The following is a 19,365-nucleotide window of genomic DNA, read 5'->3' as shown; positions in this document are numbered from 1 at the left end:
AGTTAACCAACAACTGACACTTACCGGCTTCACATCATTCTCCAGTGCGTTCATGAAGTCGGCTCGAGTAACAAGAAGCTTCTCAGCGGCTTCTGGATCAAGTTCCACTTTGCTACCTGCCTGGATTGGGACCATATGGAAATCAGTTATCCTTATCCAATAAAAAACATTTGTGACAACATTTATTTTGACAAATATTTCAGAGCAAAGGTACAGGAAAATTAATAATAAAGAGAACACCCAGCTTTTGTGGAAGCTGGCAAGAGGAAGGTTACACTAGCTATTCTCTACATCCCTGCACAGTGCAATGACGGCACCTTTTACAGGCACCAGACACTGCAGCCTTCACAAGATGCGAGAGAGATGCCTGAATGTTCCGTTTAAAGATAGACTCACATGTACGCGTAAATTATATTACTTTGTCAATACTTTGTTACACTGCTTTGTCAAAAAATGCAATTATTTGCAGAATATTATGAAGCATTTCCAGTATTAGTTATTGGTATTAGCAATAACAATGGCAAAAATAAAAGCACAAATTTGGAATGCAGGAAGAATAGGAAGCTATTAGCAAAGGGAGCACACAAAGCCTCATTGGTAACCTAACCTGCACTGGACCAGCAGAGTAGACTCACCTTGATAAGGCGGTTCATAGCAGTTGACTGTGCTGCACGTACTAAGCCCTCTAGCTCAGCACCCGAAAAGTTTTTAGTAAGGACAGCCAGCTCAGCCAAGTCCACATCAGGAGCCATCTTGCGGTGATTACGCATTTGTGCTGTGTGGATATTCAGAATCTGGAGGCGACCATGCTCATCGGGGAGTCCAATCTCCATTTGCACCTCAAGGCGACCTGGTCGTGTCAGCGCTTCGTCAATCATGTCCCGACGGTTGGTCATACCAATCACCAGAATGTTGTTCAATGATTCCACACCATCTATTTTGGACAGCAGCTGGTTCACCACAGTGTCATGAACACCTGTGTTTCCAGCCTGGACACAGACGTAACGCTTGTGAAGCAGACAACTTCAATATCCGAAGCCAGTATTCATTGCATTTTCTACAAGCCTTACCACAGAGCCTCGCTGCTTGCATATGGCATCAATTTCATCAAAAATTATGATATGAAGACCACTGTTGGCACCCAACTGAAAAAGAAGAGCATAAGGAAAAACAGTCGAATGTGAGCGAGCTAAATGAAAAGGGTACAGAAGTCAGCGAGTGTACCTTTTTTTCTTCCTCTTCTGCATCCTCAAAAAGGCGCCGAATGTTCGCTTCAGATTCGCCAACATATTTGTTCAATATCTGAGGTCCATTTACTATCTTTGGTTCTCGTCCATTCAGCATTTTGCCAATCTGACGAGCCATTAATGTCTTTCCAGTACCAGGTGGCCCATACAAAAGGATGCCGCGGACATGCTTCAGGTCTGCAAACACAGAACCACGAGAAAATAGGAAATGTTTATAAATTTGTATTTATGCCCATGAGAGCCTTTAGAAGGCCTTTAAACAGGCATTGATAGCTGGGCAAGTTGGCACGGGTTCATCTTCTAGCAAACTGCACAGCAAACAGGACAGAAAGAAAGAACGGAAAAAGAGAGGAGCACAGACTCACAACTGATTTATTGAAAAAAAAACTAACCGACCCTAAATAGTGCCCAGCAAAGACAATGTGCCACCGTCAATGTTAATTAATGTACCAAAAACAAAGATTACGGATTCAATTCAGCGCATGTGGAAGGCCATGTAAATCAACAGTAGCACGTAGAACGCAGATATGCATACCCCTTCTCAGACAGACTTATAGAGGTTTGGTTAACGCACCCCTCTTCCTTTCTTTTGATATGGATAGCCTCTATTATCCTGCGGCCTATGTATCTGCTATCCCTGGAAGTGATGTCGCGTCATTAAAAACCGGCTCGCAACAGCACTCCTGCAGTGCATTTTCCATAGCAGTTTGCATTTGCCAGCCCACTGTCGGGAGTGCTGTTGCGAGCTTCGAACGTCACTTCCAGGGATAACAGATACATAGGCCGCAGGATAATAGACTTTCCATATCAGGAGAAAGGGAGAGGGGTGAATTAGCCAACGCTCTATAAGTCTGTCGGACAAGAAGTATGCATGTCTGCGTTCTACGTGCTATTGTTGATTTACACGGCCTTCAACATGCAGCTGACTGAATCCATAATCTTTGTTTTTAGTACACTGATAAACGTTGATGGTGACACGTCGTCTTTGCTGGACACTATTTAAGGTCAATTAGGCTTTCTCAACAAATGAGTTGCGAGTCCGCGCTTGTCTGTCTCTTTTTCCGTTCTTTCTTTGTATTCGATCTGCTGTGCAGTTTGCTAGAAGTGTTTGAACAGAATGGCCAATAAGAAAGTAAAAGGGTGCTCAGTCAACTTCTGCTACAACCTACATCGAAATGCTGACAGGATTGACACTTATACACTTGTGGACTAATTCAGTATTACAGAAACAGTCCAACTTGTTATCATTAGCATGATTACTGATTTTCACAAAGGCAAAAGGGTTCCTCCAAACTCACCAAGCTGTTCAATAACTTCAGGTGGAAACACTCTTGAGGCAAATGCTCTTCTGAATATAGCACTGAATTCTTTGTCCAAGCCTCCAATGCCCATTTTATTAAAATCCCAGTCAGGATTGATGATAGACTGACGAACCATTTTCCTGGCGAAAGAAAAGAGATAGAGCACTTGAAATGTGAAATGAAAAAAAAAAAAAAAAAAAACTTCCAGGGGCTCTGAAACACTTTTCCAAGTGATCAGAGAATTACCTCACTACTGGGCTAAATTGCCTTCCAAATCTCCAGCCACAAAAGTTTTGCGACTATCTCCCCTGAGGTACTGCGTATTCTTAGAACAGGCAAAACAACCCAAGATGACAGATGCGTCTACATTCTATGGGTCCCAGCCCACACACCCAACCCCATGGGAGAGAGGTCAACCCTAACGAGGCTGCACAATACACAGCTGACTTTCCGGGCTATGACAGATGTTGATCCCTCGTCAGAGTCGCCTGATGTGTGGGAGTGGGAGGACCGAATGACTACATTCAATGAAATTACTAAACATTATAAACTGCACAGGCACGTTTACCCACTACCTAACCTTAAACTCAATAGGTCGCAGTCTGTCCAATGGTGACAGTTACAAACCAGGTCATAGAAGAATCTAGCCCTACTAAATGTTATATATCCAGATATACTATACACATCTGATCAATGCAAAGATTGTGAAGCACAAGCTACCTTAGAACATATCCTATGGGAATGCTAGGGATTAATACACAGTGATCAGAACGCGGCCTCCACCGACAGCCTCCGCGCGCATTGGCGGGCCGCGTTGCTCAGCTCAGCTCTGAGCAATCCAGCGGGCCGAGGAAGCCGCTAGGAGGCAAGACCTTCTAGCCGACACCTAGGTGGGAGCCCAGTCCAAAAACACGCCGGATACGAAAAAAAGTTTTTTCCATCCATCCATCCTTGAAGTACTATACACAGAGTTACAGGCAGTTATTGCACCCCTTCACTATTTTCTACTATTTTCTCTCTTTATTCATCCCCACTACAGCACTGGCAGCTACGCTGCTGTGTGTCATCCCCTTGGAGATTCTTTTTGTGTTTTTTTTTTAATTTATTGGCTTGTACTTCAAGTGCAAATATGTGCAGCATTCTCTAAGCACACTCTGTCTCCCCTGGTTGCCTCGTATCACCATGCACCTGTAGGCGCACCCGCCCACAGAGACCAATAAGAGCACACGGTTGTCAGCCAGCAAGAGGGTTTGCTGCAGCACCCTGTGGTGACTGCAGTATCTGCACTACACTGAGGAAGCTGCACGTAGCTACATAGCACAGCATTTACCATGTACACAATAGGACTGGAACACAAGCTGCCTAGCTGCACGCATATGTGGCGTGGATCAACTTTGAGACATGACCGATAGACAGCAACCAAATTCGGATTGGGCATTTTAAAGTGCCTTCAGGGTCCTTTAATAGCTTTTTCTGAAGGACTCTGACCTTATCAATTGAGCTCAGTAAGAAATGATGCCTGCCAGCTTGCAAGGTACAGCAGGTGGAAAGCACACAGAAGAAAGCTAGCGCAGCCTGGCAAGCATATGTGTGGTCCAGGAGACAACAAGGTGCAGTGGGGAGTACTGTCACTGCAGTCTAAGTGGGAAGCAAGTGACCTACTCATGCACGTTGTGTCTGAAAGAGCACACATGTAGTGTGTCGGGTGCCATCTCACATAGATGGAGAAAACATATTAGTATGATGATCATAAATCAAGACTGGTATAGTGAAGATGAAATATGTTTAACTTTTTGACATCACAGACATACATTTTGTTGATTTAACTCAATATTAAAAATAACAGCATTACTGAGAAAGTTTTTGGGATCAAGAAATTAATCAATGCATCCTAGGCACATTAGCGTCCACTTGCTACATAGATGATGACAACGTTACGAAAAAGCAGTCAAGCAACTTTTTGCTGTTTTCAAGACAACATCGTGAATTCCCTGCTGCTTTCAGTCCAACAATATTCGGCCCACTTGTTCGTATGAGCCTCCTCTACAGATAGGCAGCACTTCTTAATTATGCTTAAAGGGTGTTGCAGGGCCATATTATAGGAGAAAGCACCATAGAGGACCAGTATAAGGAGGCTACCGAGACTACCTAAAATAAGGAATGTCTTATGCTGCTGCTTGCTTATCCTTCAGCATATCCCTACAGCAAACCCTTTAGACTTAGACTTACCCTTTAGCATGTCCAGTAAGGCTCAATGTAGACCCCTCAGCCTTTTCAAAAACAACAGCAGCATCTGGCAGCAGCAACCCAATCTGGGTCTGAAAAAGATTAATTTGTAAAGGTGTAAATTGCCTAGGACACAACATAGACCGTATATAAAAAAAAACGTTATACTTTGCTGAATCGCCTCATGAAAACTACATGACACAGACAGCAGTCACGCCTATATACCAAAAGCTTATGCCTTCCAGCATACTGAAAGATTTAACACTGCAACTTCTTTTTTTACGTAAGGTTACAGTATAGACTGTTCAACATGCTATTTTTTAGAGAATTTAAATGCTCACAGCCTTTCTTAATTATCTGCAAGTGTGAGCTGCTTTAAGCAAATGTGCACTTACATAATAGAAAATTTCAAAATATGTGAAGAAATAGCACACCAACTACAAATCGCATACTTTAAGAACACAAGACTAGAAAGCAATACAAACATGTCAAACCTAAAAGTAAAAAAAAAAAACTGCTGTGCCCAACTACTTCATGCATGAAGGAACTGACAAGTGCCAAAATTTTGAGTGTCACATGACTGGAAAGAAAGGAAGAAAGCAACAACGTTGTAATTTCAAGAGTCAAAAGCCTGCCATTACACATCTATACAAATAATGGAGTAATATAACTTACAGTCTTAGGCTTTGACTGTGGCTTGGAGACGTCGCCTTTCAGGTAATCCAAACTTGCAACTGCAATAAAAAAAAAGACTGAGGCAACTGCACACCTATAATTCATTTCAGAAGATGAGAAGCTTCATGCAGAAGTCATTACTAGAGGCTCTATTTTATATGTACACATTTTCCATTTTAAACATAAGTAATCTTCCAAACATATTCTAGCCAACAATTTGCTGTTAGCCTCTCAGGTAATGAGTGTGAAATTATTTCATTGCAAAATACAGCAGGAAGCTGTCCATCACAGCGCGGTGCTGCTTTTTCCAGCAAATTACACATAGCTGCAAGCAGAACTGTATGCAGAGCCTAGACCGTCCCCTCAAAAACAAAACTCCCACTCAAAACTATGATGACAATTTAATGTTGCTATCAAACGCAGTGTTTATTGGTAATTAAGGTGACAATGCTGCTCAGGCAAGCAGTCTTCTGTCAATGAAAATCCTATATATAATTCATAATAAATGACAAAGGAAATGTGAAGAATGACAGCCAATTATTATGCTAAGCTAAATAAGAGATGTTTCCAAAAAATGTGTTTGGTTCTCACCTTCCATTTCTTTAACGACAAGTTTCAACAGCTTTTTATCAGAGAACTGGTAGGCCAGCTGCAACAAAGCAAACAAATACATTGCCACAAGACAGTAACTACTAATTAGGCCTAATGACCACAAAAAATACATAGGACAAAGAAAGAGGCAACATGAAGCAGTTCATGTTGTCTCTTCGTCCCGTGTATTTTTTTTTAGGTCGTTTTCCTATTCATGAACCAACTGGCCTACACCCACACTTTTTTAACCGCTAAGCTTAAAAATACAAAACCTTAAACATCAGCTTCAAACAATTCAAAACACCTAACCAACTAAACAATATTTTAAAATGCTGCACCGCAAGAACGGCTCACAGGCACTATATATGTTAATGAGAGTAATAATTTTGGCTGCGACTAAACCAACACTTAGCAGTCCGCAATTTAATAAATATGCAGCACGCAAGTCTACATTGCGGGCCTCTAATAACCATAAAAACCACTCTATCATATGCTAATAGAATTACAGCAGAAATTGACTGGTATCAATTACTACTGTCACAGCATAATGGCAACTCAATGACACTCCATCAGCACTGTGAAAAAAGCACCAATTAATTGAATGTGCTAGCTTACGCATGAGGCATCTTAAAGGCGGCCGATTCTGCCTGATAAGGCATCCACCTAATAATAATATAATATCTGGGGTTTAACGTCCCAAAACCACGATATGATTATGAGAGACGCCGTAGTGGAGGGCTCCGGAACTTTCGACCACCTGGGGTTCTTTAACGTGCACCTAAATCTAAGTACACGGGCCTCAAACATTTTCGCCTTCATCGAAAATGCAGTCGCCGCGGCCGGGATTCGATCCCGCGACCTTCGGGTCAGCAGTTGAGCGCCATAACCACTAGACCACCGTGGCGGGGCGATAAGGCATCCACCTGTGGCAAAGTGGTTAGTACCTTGAACTTCGCTACTGAAGGCCCAGAGTTCAAATCCCACTGACGAAACATGTGGTACATTCGGCTGGTTCTTTCAAACCGCCGACCTCCAGCTCTGACGAGCAACTCCAACCTCTGGGTGCAACCAAGGTCTGATCATGACTCCATCTTTCGTTTAGGCGTGATGTCAGCCACTGCTGCATGCACAGTGCACCCGTGTGCCTTGTATGCAGTGGAAAACTCTGTGACATGTACATTCTTCAGCCTACAATTGCTCTGCTGTGCAGCTGCATGTTTGGCTCACACATGCTTGCTCTGTTCTGTCTCTGATCGAGAGTGGCTCCGCATTGCTGCAGTCTGAGTGAGAGCGTGACACTGCCTAGCTGAATGTACCAATAGTTAACACATGTATTCATGTTTATCTGGTGTAAATATGTGCTGTGCTGAGGTCACTCGTGTGTGTGTGTGTACGGGGGGGGGGGGGGGGGGGGGGAGGCATAACTATACCATAGCAACATTTTTTTTGCCAAATTTAGTCACTTTATGCTTTGATTCAACCAAGTAAATCAAATACTGGATAGGCACAAGCAAAAAGCATCCTTACCATTTGACCAACTGTGAAAGCCTGCTTTGGAAACTGCTGCACAAAGTCCATGGACATCTTATCCGTGTCATATGGATCCTTTGTGGTGCTGTTGGAAGATGGAGTTTGGTCAAAATTAGGGGTGAGCGAATATTCGAAATTTCGAATATTTTTCGAATAGTGTTTGCTATTCGATTCGATTTGCACTGGAATTTTACTATTCGAACTTCCCAAAAACAAATACAGTCAACGTCCGATTGAAAGTGACCCCTTCAGATTTTCAATATGCTTCACCTCATTACACTCTCGTATTGCGGCAAAGCTGCCTTTCAAGCTCCGTTACGGTCGAACTTGGCCAAGTCACAGACACAGTCAACGTCAGATTGACAGTGACCCCTTCAGATGTTCAACATGCTTCACCTCATTACACTCTCGTATTGCGGCAAAGCTGCCTTTCAAGCTCCGTTACGGTCGAACTTAGCCAAGAGACAACGTCAATTGTAAGTGGTCCCTAGATTTTCAATATGCTTCACCTCATCATACCCCGGTATTGCGGCAAAGCTGCCTTCAAGCTCCGCTACGGTCGCCAATGTATTAACTCCAGAAAACGCTGGTTCCAACGTTGAGATGAAAGATGTGGTTCCAACTTGGAGATGAATTTGGGCAGGAAGTCCGAAAAATCGGAAGCCGAAGCTTTTTAGCATCCAAATTTCAGATGTTCTTATATATCGACGTCTATGAGGCAGATTTGGAACTCCGGACTTGAAGGGAGCACACCCTTGTCCGCCACATCAGTTGGGCTTCCACAGAAGTTGAAAGAGAAGGAGAGGCTGAGGAAATGGCATCTTTGCCTATCACGTGTGAAGTGTTGTCGGCAACACTTTGGTTGCACCAAATTTAAGTGTGGTCGAGTGTCATTTTGTGCTCTGTATCCCATGGCAGAATTTTTTTTTTTTTTTGGGGGGGGGGGGGGCACGGGCCGGGCACGGGCCCGGTGTGCCACCCCTTGGCTACGCCACTGCTATTAAGCACCATGTGTAGATGAAAGCACTAGACAACAGCAGACAGACAGGTATGCATGGCAGCCAGTTTGCTTTCTGGCTTTTCTAGCTAGTTAAAAAATAAACAACTGATCAGCTTTTGTGTCTGAGCAACTGTGTTACAAACAGGAACCTGTATGACCCTCAGATGATATAGCCTTAATGAAAACCAACAGATAATGAAGCCTCACTACTAGACCCTCACTATGAAAGCGAGGTTCTCGTTCCGGCAGACTTGATGCCTTCAGGTAGTATATGACAGAGTTTCCTAAAATGACCTAGAGGGAACTCTGGCGCTGCGATCGTTCAGCCTCCATGGGAATGATGGGTAGTACACGGATTTGCCTAGTCTTCGAGCTTGTGGGCTTCGAACGCACTTGTGGCTTTGTTTATTGCTATGTTTTGGTTTTCTTTCGGATAAAAGAATGGATCGTTGTGAACTTCGTGACCAGATTTGAATCGGTGAGCCCAAAGAAGTTAAAGTGGTGAAGTGAAACTGCTGATTTTTGCTGAACTTCGTTTTGTGACAAAGCGGATGCAGGCGACGCGGAGCCAAACGGAGCCAAAAGAACGAAGTTTAGACGAATCCGTGTACTACCCATGATTCCCATGCTGGCTGAAGCGCGATGCATTGCAGCTCCCATAGACACTAGCGCTAGAGTTCCCTCTAGTAAGTATTGTAGGAAACTCTATGGTATATGAGGGCTTATTGGTCAGCTGTCCGCTTGTTAAAAAGATCACTGCTACACGATGCCAGCTGGCAAAATAGAGTGTTCCAGACTTGCTGTCATGGCTACGAGCAGCACCGATTAACACTCCCAGGTTTGCATGCACGTAAATACCCGATGAAGTGGAAGAGAGGACGACCGCCGCTGTAGATCAATTGGTAGAGCATCGAGCGAGTTATTCGAAGGTTGCAGGTTCAGTCCCTGCCAGTGGAAAGTTGTCTTTTCGTCCACTTTCTTGAAATTTATATCATAATTACTACAGTACAGTTAAAACAGTACAATTAACATCCCCTATACTTTCCTTAGCTTCATTATCTGTTGGTTTTCATTAAAGGGACACTAAAGAGCAACACGATTTTTCTCATATTAGTAAAATACTCTTTCACGATACCAAGAACGCCATGCTTGCTGCAAGAAGACAGTAAGCGAGAAAACGCGCAAGAACAAAATGTGGGTGGCGACGCCACCTTGAAGTTTGCGCACTATTCGCCGTGACATCACATGTTTTGACGGTGCCTACTAGAGACTACGTAGTTCGTCATCACTAGAAATAAAGTACATTGTCCTCCGAGGGGGCCATAGACTTAACATACCAAGTTTGGGGTAATTTTGTTGAGCCAATGTCGCCAAAATACGATAAGTACATTTTGAAATCCGTGACGTCATGTGGGGAGATTTAGGTGAGAAATTATAAAAGTGAAACTTTGAACTTGATTTCCTGCTCTATTAATAAACCTAAGATGACGAAATTAACGACATTAGAGTTCTCAGAGCGCAATTTATCGATCTAAACCGATTCTTTGTTTCTCTTTATTGTCCCTTTAAAGTTGTTTAAAACAAAGAAACAAGCCTTTAAAATTCCCTTCTTTCGTCCTCGGATGATATATTTCGTAGATTGCAGCATTATATGCTTTTGCCAACACAGATCCTTCTTCCTCACAAAGAATAAAGGCTACGAAACTTAAGACAAGTACTACAGGATTCTTTTCTCTTGATATGAAATGGTACTGCTCTTAAGTACACTGTCAATGAATGGGTTTACTAACTTGGCACTGTATGAGCGGTCCAGGGTGATTCCACGTAAGATCGAACAATCGATGGCTGGTCGACCTCTCAAATTTATTTCAAAATTTTAAATATTATTGCCTGATGAGTGGAAAGAAGAGATCCGCAATTTGTTTTGCCACCAAAAATTTTTTCGGAGCACAGGAAATCAATAATGACGAAGAGGTGGAGTGAAGCGCTCATCCGCTCTGCTGTTTTGGCCAACTTTCGTTCTGAATTGCACAAAATATATTAAAGTTAGGTAGCTGAAATTTCTTTAACTAAATATATGCATGTTTTTGCTTCTGCTCAGGTATTTTTAGTTTTGATGTGTAGTGTAGATGTTTTTATAAAAAACCTCAAAATTGGCCCAGGGAACGTTATCTTCTTTATTTTGAAGGTCTTTATCTAAAAAAATCCTTGTAGCAGAGCGACAAAAATTGCGCATTACGTTCTTCGCATGCTTATCTACCAAACTGCCGAATCTTACATTTATGTAACGTTTCAGTAAAGAGATATGATCGGGCTAAGTTAAAGAAAACACCGGACAATGGAAACTTCTGACGACATTTAAAAAAAAAAAACATTTTTTATATTTCTTAAACTTTGTCCACTTATTCTCCAGATCAGCTTTCATAATCATTGAAAACATGTTGCATAATGTCGTTGCACTAATAGTTACGACCCCTCCAATGAGACCCTTAGGCAAGGATTGGCAATTCCGACTTCTTGCCCAGCAAGTGTATAAAATGCAGGCAGGATTGAATTTCTTTTTATTAAAAGGCCAGCGGGTACCGAAAAAGGTGTCGCCGGCACTGAACACGTTAATTTTGAAATTATTTCGTCACTGCAGCAGCCACGAGCGCGGGGCTACCGAGCAGGCGCGCGCGCACCCGAGATGCTCGTTGTAAGAGACGGCGCAGTGAGAGCTCATTTTCGCGTCCTCAGACCTCAGTTCGAAACCTCAGACCTCAGTCCTCAGTTCGAAACAGCACGACCTCTCGGGTGACTTGAACGCACGTGCACCGGTAGTCGCAGTGATCTGGTTAATGACGTCGATTTCTTTTTCAGGGGGCATAAGAATGTAATCATTAAACTGTGCGTTCCGTGAAGATCTTTCATTGCAATGGTAGCAAAAGCACGCATAGCACAAGTAGTCCGTCTCACTGGCAGTCACTGATCTTTCGGGCGTTAAACGTTCCTTCAAAGCGTATGTGCCTAGGTCGGTAACTCTGCGAAATTCTGGCTTCTTTGCAATAATTAAAGGAGTACTGGCACGATTTTGAGACATCGCAAAAGGGACATATTTTGCTTCGTTGGTATGCAGTGTCAACGCTGTCCACACACTGGAGTCTGAGAACACGTATAAAATATTTTAATTTGACTTTGAAGTTTTCGTCGCTGAGCATCTGCAAGCCAGGTCCACTGCAAAGACATTATCCCGACGAGTCAAGACAGTTCCCCCGAGTATGCGAGTTCTGCGTCCTGCATGCAGCCTAAATCGCAGAAATCACTGTCAGGGTCACAGGACGACAATTCACTCATCGTTGTTTATGTGCACCACGAGCAGATGACGAATTTGCTGCTAGTACGTCGTGAGTTTCTGTATCTCCGTGACGTCACACTGCTATGAAACGACACTGAGAAGCCACCCCCTCGATATCTAAACCGAAAGTGTCTTTTTAAGGTGGCGCTAATTAAAATATATACCGTGCATTCCCAGGCACCACAATAGTCGTTTTAGGTTTCTCGACACCAGTATTTTTATTTAGAGCAACAATCCGAAATTTTTAAAAATTCGTGTCAGTACTCCTTTAAGCTTCTTGTGCTTCAAAAGGTAGTCTCCACAATACACTCATTCCGAGCTATACTTCTCGCCATGAGACGCACAGGAGGAGTAGAGTAAGAGCAAAGCACAAGAACTATCCGTGCCGAATGAAGTGTGAACAGCGCTCTGAACGTGCGGCCAGTTCAGGCCGTCTGCTGCCGACATCTAAGATAGGCAAGCGCATCCGGTTACCGATAGTTTTACTTTTCTTTCCTTTGACATTCCATATTTTGCTTTGCCACTGGAGCGCCACGTTAATGCTTTCCACTGATCGCAACTGGCGCAGCGCAGTTTCTCTGGCAGCAGCGTGTGTGAAGCGAGTGCTCATTGCTCTATTATAGAGTTTTCATCGTGCTTCCACCTCTGCCCTGTTATCAGCGCCTAGCTGCGGTGCGAACACAGGGTGGATAAAATTGCTGTTTCGAACTCAATCGGTCTGAGGACGCGAAAACGAGCTCTCACTGCGCCGTCTCTTACAACGAGCATCTCAGGTGCGCGCGCGCCTGCTCGGTAGCCCCGCGCTCATGGCTGCTGCAGTGACGAAATAATTTCAAAATTAACGTGTTCAGTGCCGGCGACACCTTTTTCGGTACCCGCTGGCCTTTTAATAAAAAGAAATTCAATCCTGCCTGCATTTTATACACTTGCTGGGCAAGAAGTCGGAATTGCCAATCCTTGCCTAAGGGTCTCATTGGAGGGGTCGTAACTATTAGTGCAACGACATTATGCAACATGTTTTCAATGATTATGAAAGCTGATCTGGAGAATAAGTGGACAAAGTTTAAGAAATATAAAAAATGTTTTTTTTTTTAAATGTCGTCAGAAGTTTCCATTGTCCGGTGTTTTCTTTAACTTAGCCCGATCATATCTCTTTACTGAAACGTTACATAAATGCAAGATTCGGCAGTTTGGTAGATAAGCAAGCGAAGAACGTAATGCGCAATTTTTGTCACTCTGCTACAAGGATTTTTTGAGATAAAGACCTTCAAAATAAAGAAAACGTTCCCTGGGCCAATTTTGAGGTTTTTTATAAAAACATCTACACTACACATCAAAACTAAAAATATCTGAGCAGAAGCAAAAACATGCATATATTTAGTTAAAGAAATTTCAGCTACCTAACTTTAATATATTTTGTGCAATTCAGAACGAAAGTTGGCCAAAACAGCAGAGCGGATGAGCGCTTCACTCCACCTCTTCGTCATTATTGATTTCCTGTGCTCCGAAAAAATTTTTGGTGGCAAAACAAATTGCGGATCTCTTCTTTCCACTCATCAGGCAATAATATATAAAATTTTGAAATAAATTTGAGAGGTCGACCAGCTATCGATTGTTCGATCTTACGTGGAATCACCCTCCATCATTTTAGTGGAGAACATGTACTATCTTACTACTTAGGAAACTTTTCACTATGCAGTAAATTAAATGTGACTGAAGGTGTCATTGACCAGCAAGGGATTTCAAGACTGCTTTAGATTTCCCTCATTCTACCCTACAGGCCCAAAGCACAGCTTCGCTGAACCTGCAGTGTCGCTCTAAATGCAGAGTATTTCTCGCACCGCTTATCTTCTCTGACTTTACAGTGTCTTTTATGAAGTCATATACTGCATGGATGGATGGATGAATAAACTTTATTTCGGTCCCTCGGAACGCGCCCTAGCACGTTGCGGGCCGCTCCCAACAAAAAGAAATATTGAAATCAGCAAGAAGGGAAGTATGCAATTTTTATTTCACTTGAAGTTGTAAACATTAGAAGTCTGTCTGGTTGGGTAAGTAAACTTAGAAAACTTTTATTTTATCTCCAACCAAAGTCACATAAACACGTAGAAACCCGACGTTTCAGAACCGGCTGGGTGCCTTCTTCAGGGGGGGACTGCGGTGACTGCAGCGGTGTCTTGCAGGCACTCGTGTGGTGGTCAATGGCCCGATGCTCTGCCACGGAGCGCAGTCCATGTGCATACACCGGGGCAAGGGTTCCGAGGGAACGACTGATGTTTTGAGTAGTTTGCCGAATATGCCACGACTCCAACAGTAATCTTCTCCTCCACTTGGTCTCACTTTACAGGATGGCCGTTCCGTTGAAGTCCATTTTGTGGTCAAACGTCTCAAAGCGTTTGGTGACGGCACTGTGCCCTTTTACCAATTTCCGGGCGTCATTGACGTGCTGTCCAATTCATTCGGGAAGGTAGTTTGTCTCACAAATGTACGATGAGGGGCCCTCGGCACACGGAATTTTGTATACGACGCCAGGCATCCTGTCAATTGTTGGCCAGTCTTTCAGACAGGGAAGGAAGCGGCCCAGCGTGCATGAAGGCACATGTGCGATGTGCACACTTTTGAAAATCCGGGCCGATGCCTCGCTGGCTCCCTGGACGTATGGGACCGGAGGTGTCCGTTAAGCTGTCCGTTTCGGAGAGCTGTTCGTTAATGCTAACTGGTAGTTGCGTAACCTTTTGCTCTGCGTGGTGGGTGACGGATCAAATGAAGTTTTTCGGATATCTGTTTTTTCTGAGGTGCGAAATTACGTAAGCCTCTTCTTTCCGCTGCTCCGTGTCAGTGGAGCGTATCTTTTCAGCTCTCTGAAGTAAAGTGGTCACAATAAAGGCCTTGTAGGTGGCGGGATGAGAGGAATCATACTGAAGGTATCAGCCGGTGTGCGTCGGCTTCCTTTGAACGGAGAACTCCAAGTCACTGCCCTTTCTTGCCACCTGGACGCCGAGAAAGGGGAGAGTGCGGTCACATTCATACTCGACCGTGAACTGTGTGGCTGGGTGAACGGAATTTAGGTGCTGTCTGAAGGTTTCAATTTCAGATGTCTTCATGACACAAAAACAATCGTCCATGTAGCGAAGAAAGACCTTGAGTCGCAGCGAGAAAGAGCCAAGTGCTTTCCCTTCTATATGCTCCATAGTCAGGTTTGCCACTGTGACAGAGATAGAGGCTCCCATTGCGGCTCCACTGTTTTGCTTGAAAATCGTTCCTTTGTAGGAGAAGTACGTGCTAGACGGGCAGAATTCCAGTAGGCGGCAGAGCTCGTCAACAGTGAGGGGGGGTCCTTTCACTCAAGCTTGCGTCACCCTCAAGAGCAGTCAAATCATTAATATGTTATCAGGCAAACCATTAATATAAATTAAGAATAATAATGGTCCAAGTATGGACCACTCAGGAACAATAGATTTAAGTACAGCCTTGGGAGAATTAGTTTCATTAGCAGTAACAAACTGCGTGCAAGACGACGGGAAGGTACGAATCCATTCAAACATCATAGGGTCAATGTATCAGATGTGTAGTTTAAGAAGTAGTAGTTTATAATGGACCCTATCAACTACTTTAGCAAAATCTATGAAGAGGCAATCAGTAAATAAACCAGAATCAAGATTGCTATGAAACCAGTGAAACAAATGGGCAGCCATTGCAAAATTATAAAGAAATGTCTTGAAATAAGGAAACTCTGCATTCTTCTGGGTAATCCTAAGATGAACCTGAAATGAACATCGTGCCGATCAGTTGTCATTGGCCCTTTTAATTGAGGAATCATTCTTAGGGGATTAAACTATGATGACAAGATGAACACATCAGCGTTAAAAAAATATTCAATTTGCACTTGGTTTTCATTACAGTCAAACCTCGTTAATACGTACCCGCTTTAAACGTACTAACGGTTAAAACGTAGTTGCGACGAATCCCCGACCGAGTCCCATAGAGCCCAATGCATTCGCTGACCGCTTAAGCCGTAGTGGTTCGCCCTATGCCTACCGGTTAGTGCGTACCCTGCGTACCGCGATAACTTTCTGTGCCATAAAATTTTACTGCGCCGCTCAACTTCCCGACGCCAGAATGTGCCGCCAAAGGTCTTCCGCCTTTTTGAGAAGAGCGCAGATCAGTCGATCCCCGATTCCGACTTCCGCGCGATTGCGGCGACGCCTTTGCGGGTAAGCATCGGGAAAGAACGAAGGCGAGGTGGCGGCCACCGACGAACGCGCCGACATGACTTATCGCCGACAACCTTATCACAATAAGTATCTTCAGCTATCTGCTCGGGCACGCGTGTGGCGCAGCGCTACTTTTTAAGCCTACTGCACACTTTTATTAGGCGACAACCTGACGCGCTGGGCCGCCGATCGCTGCCGCTTCGTTGTGCGCGGCCGTCTTCAAGGCTGAAGTTGAATTAATGGCACAAATGCTCGGGCAGGGTCGAAGAACTTCAGCCATGTACCAACTAGCCTGACAGCAAACGCTACCAAGCCGTCATCAGGCGCGCAGCGCTTTGTAGAAGCGAAAGCAGATCGCTGTTGCGTAGTTAGCGTTGCGGGTCGCGGGCGCCGAGAAACCTCGCTGCATTGACGCTATCACACTAACGCACGTGTACGATACAGCAAGCGTAGCGCGGTTGTAACCATACTGCACGCTTTTTATTAGGCGACCACCCAACGCGCCTCCGTCCGCTGCCAGGACCGCTAGAGCATCGCGGAGTGCGCATCGCTTGCATGAAGCTCGTCATCGCTGCGTTAACCGAACAAGCTACTCGCCGCATCTGTGCACGATCTGGAGCGAAGTGGGTACGAACAACATTCCCACGATAAATGCGCGCGTGCGGCACGGCAAGCGGCCCGGTAGTGACGGCGTGAGCCGAGTAGGCGACGCGCTGCACGCAACTAGCCGGGAGACGATCGGCTCCACGCGGCCGTACCGCGTTTCACTGGAACTGTGTCAGTTTTCGTTTAGTGGCAGATCGCGGTTAGATGCACACACATATACCGCGGAAATCAGACACTGTCCGTTCTGTCGCTATGTCGGTCACTGCGTTGACCGTGTATCCCGGACCCTGCAATAGTTTCGAAATGCTCTTCGACGTCACCACTACGCGTTATCGGGCGGTCGTGCGAGTGTGCCAGGATGTTTTCTCCACTTTGGCAAAAAGGAAGAAAAGGCTTTGCGGTGGGTACTTTAGGCAATATTTGCTGTGGCACTCTATTTATTTGCTGGCGGCGATGGCGTACGCTAGGAGATGCAAATTTGTACTTGGTGTTTAATGCGTACTACCGTTTAGTGCGTAGTTATGCCGCGTTCCCGGCAGGTACGTATTAACGAGGTTTCACTGTATATGAATTTGCTTCGAAGCTGAAAATTTGATATTCGCACACCAGTACTTATATATATATTCTCTCAGTATCAAAGCACTGCTGAACAGTAAAACTGCCTACAAGTTTTAGAGAACTATTTCTCCAGTAGACCACAATATTTCTGTGCACAGCCTTCTGGCTGTTTTCTTTTCTCTTCCCAAGTAATCATGGTCAATGTCCACTGCCTAACTCTAAGCCTCAATCCCTTCAAAAGAAAATGTTTAGTGATTGTTTTGCCTTTCAGACATTGGGAAAAAGTGCAAAATCAAAACACTCAGAAGCAGAAGGAAGCATACTGCCCCCCAGGTGTATGTATATGCAGCACTGCTCTCTGTTTCCCTTGAGTTGATCTCAGCAATGCTGTCTGCTTTATGGCATTGTGCAAGTTACGGCTTCACAATGTTCATAAAACCTTTGGAACAATTTTAACCACAAGAAATGTTATTTATCCATAATTAGTGGCCCTGCATGTCTAAGTTTTAAGGGTTTTAAGAATGAAATGTCGATTTCATCATATGGAGACAAATGTTAGCAGATTCATGAAGTTTCCACCCATTAAGGAAGAAACTGGGTTAGTTGGTTTGGTTGAATTGACATATTAACCCTTTGAGTGTTTTTGCCATGCATGTACGGCGGCGCTTTTCTGTCACACAAGGTCTTTGCCGTATGGGTAAGTTTTCAACCCTCCGTTCGAAATTTCGCGCCGTAATGGTGGTGCATGCTCACTGGGAGGTGCTGCCACCTCCTAGGACTTACAAACAGCTTTTGAAATGATTTTGCTGCCTTGTTGCGGAGATAAACAGAACTGATTTCTAGCTTCAGCACCTCGTGCGGTCTGAGGCAACGTCGATGGGTAATGCCCTTTCGTGGTTTCGGTTTAGCCACGTGATCGCAATGGAGGCGCCCAAAACTTGATTTTTATATTTATCGGCATTCCCTTGCAGGGGCGGAGGAAGTTGATTTCTATCTTTATTGGCGCCACTCTTAGCTTGTTTATCACCGACACTCACGAGGTATTCTCACTCTCCTTGTTTACCAAGTTTACTTTGCTCAAGGCAGCCGCATGCAGAGATGTCATGTGTGTGCCAACAAAATTCGTCGCTCCAAGAGGAGAATGGCTACGCATTTTATGTGTGCAGACTGCGATAAGGTGCTGTGCATAGACCAGTGTTTCAAGGAATACCATGCCCTGAAATACTATTGAACATTTTGCAGTTCTGAGTGGTGCTGACACCAAAATACTGTTCCCGATTTATTTTTTACAATTTTTTCTCGACTTTACCCATTTCGTGCATTCAAAATCCGCAATAAAGTAACTTGGCCATCTGGGAAAATTTTTGCAAAAAAATTCGACACTTAATGGGTTAACAGCATTGAAAAACTGACAGACCAAATGAAGACAGGACGGGCACCATATGCAGTTTCTCTCCAAACAGCTGAAGTTTAATACTTATTTAATACCGAAGAAAAAACCTCCCCATAACCACCTGTCTGAAATAATGACAATCAGCATCACCATAACCTTTCAGATAAGGCTCCATGGCATACTAAGAAAGCATGGTCTCGGACTTGCATCATATTCACCAACCACATGGTGCATGTGCACACTGCTTGGTTGTTATCAGACGTTGTCAATAGGAAAATTATTAGAGCTGTGCGAATAGCAAAATTTTGGGTGCGAAGCGAATTCAAATAATAAAGATTGAGTGCGAATCGAATCGAATAATTTCGAATAATTTTCGAATAATTCGAAGTGTAATTACAGAAAAAGTTGCAGAGAATCCCTAAGTATGTTCTTGTGAGATCGCAACATGAAAGTGTTTCTTTCCGCTAGGTTGATGAAGCGCTGGTGGGGTCATATTTCATAGTTGTCTTTCTTATCAAGAGTGAAGCAATGTAGAGGCCGAATTGTATTTATGTACATGATTTGGTGCAACCAAAGTGTTGCCGACAACACTTTACACGTGATAGGCAGAGATGCCATTTCCTCAGCCTCTCCTCCTCTTTCAACTGCTGTGGAAGGCCAACTGATGTGGCGGACAAGGGTGTGCTCCCT

The 19,365-nt window shown here is 44.1% G+C and overlaps 1 protein-coding gene across 1 annotated transcript in view; it reads right to left on the bottom strand.

Annotated features, from left to right (window-relative positions):
• Positions 1 to 19,365, bottom strand: part of LOC119378905 (vesicle-fusing ATPase 1) — a 56,986-nt gene that overhangs the window by 28,665 nt on the left and 8,956 nt on the right. The window contains exons 6-14 of the mRNA XM_037647973.2: positions 7,568 to 7,655; positions 6,041 to 6,098; positions 5,450 to 5,508; positions 4,778 to 4,866; positions 2,546 to 2,688; positions 1,225 to 1,424; positions 1,071 to 1,145; positions 636 to 989; positions 25 to 120 (exon numbers count right to left, since the gene is read on the bottom strand). Coding sequence (XP_037503901.1) covers positions 25 to 120; positions 636 to 989; positions 1,071 to 1,145; positions 1,225 to 1,424; positions 2,546 to 2,688; positions 4,778 to 4,866; positions 5,450 to 5,508; positions 6,041 to 6,098; positions 7,568 to 7,655 — 1,162 coding nt within the window. The remainder of the gene's footprint in view (positions 1 to 24; positions 121 to 635; positions 990 to 1,070; positions 1,146 to 1,224; positions 1,425 to 2,545; positions 2,689 to 4,777; positions 4,867 to 5,449; positions 5,509 to 6,040; positions 6,099 to 7,567; positions 7,656 to 19,365) is intronic.

This window comes from Rhipicephalus sanguineus, chromosome 1 (assembly GCF_013339695.2).
Source record: "Rhipicephalus sanguineus isolate Rsan-2018 chromosome 1, BIME_Rsan_1.4, whole genome shotgun sequence".
Taxonomy (NCBI): Eukaryota; Metazoa; Arthropoda; class Arachnida; order Ixodida; family Ixodidae; genus Rhipicephalus; species Rhipicephalus sanguineus.
This window is presented reverse-complemented; position numbering and strand designations above follow the sequence as displayed.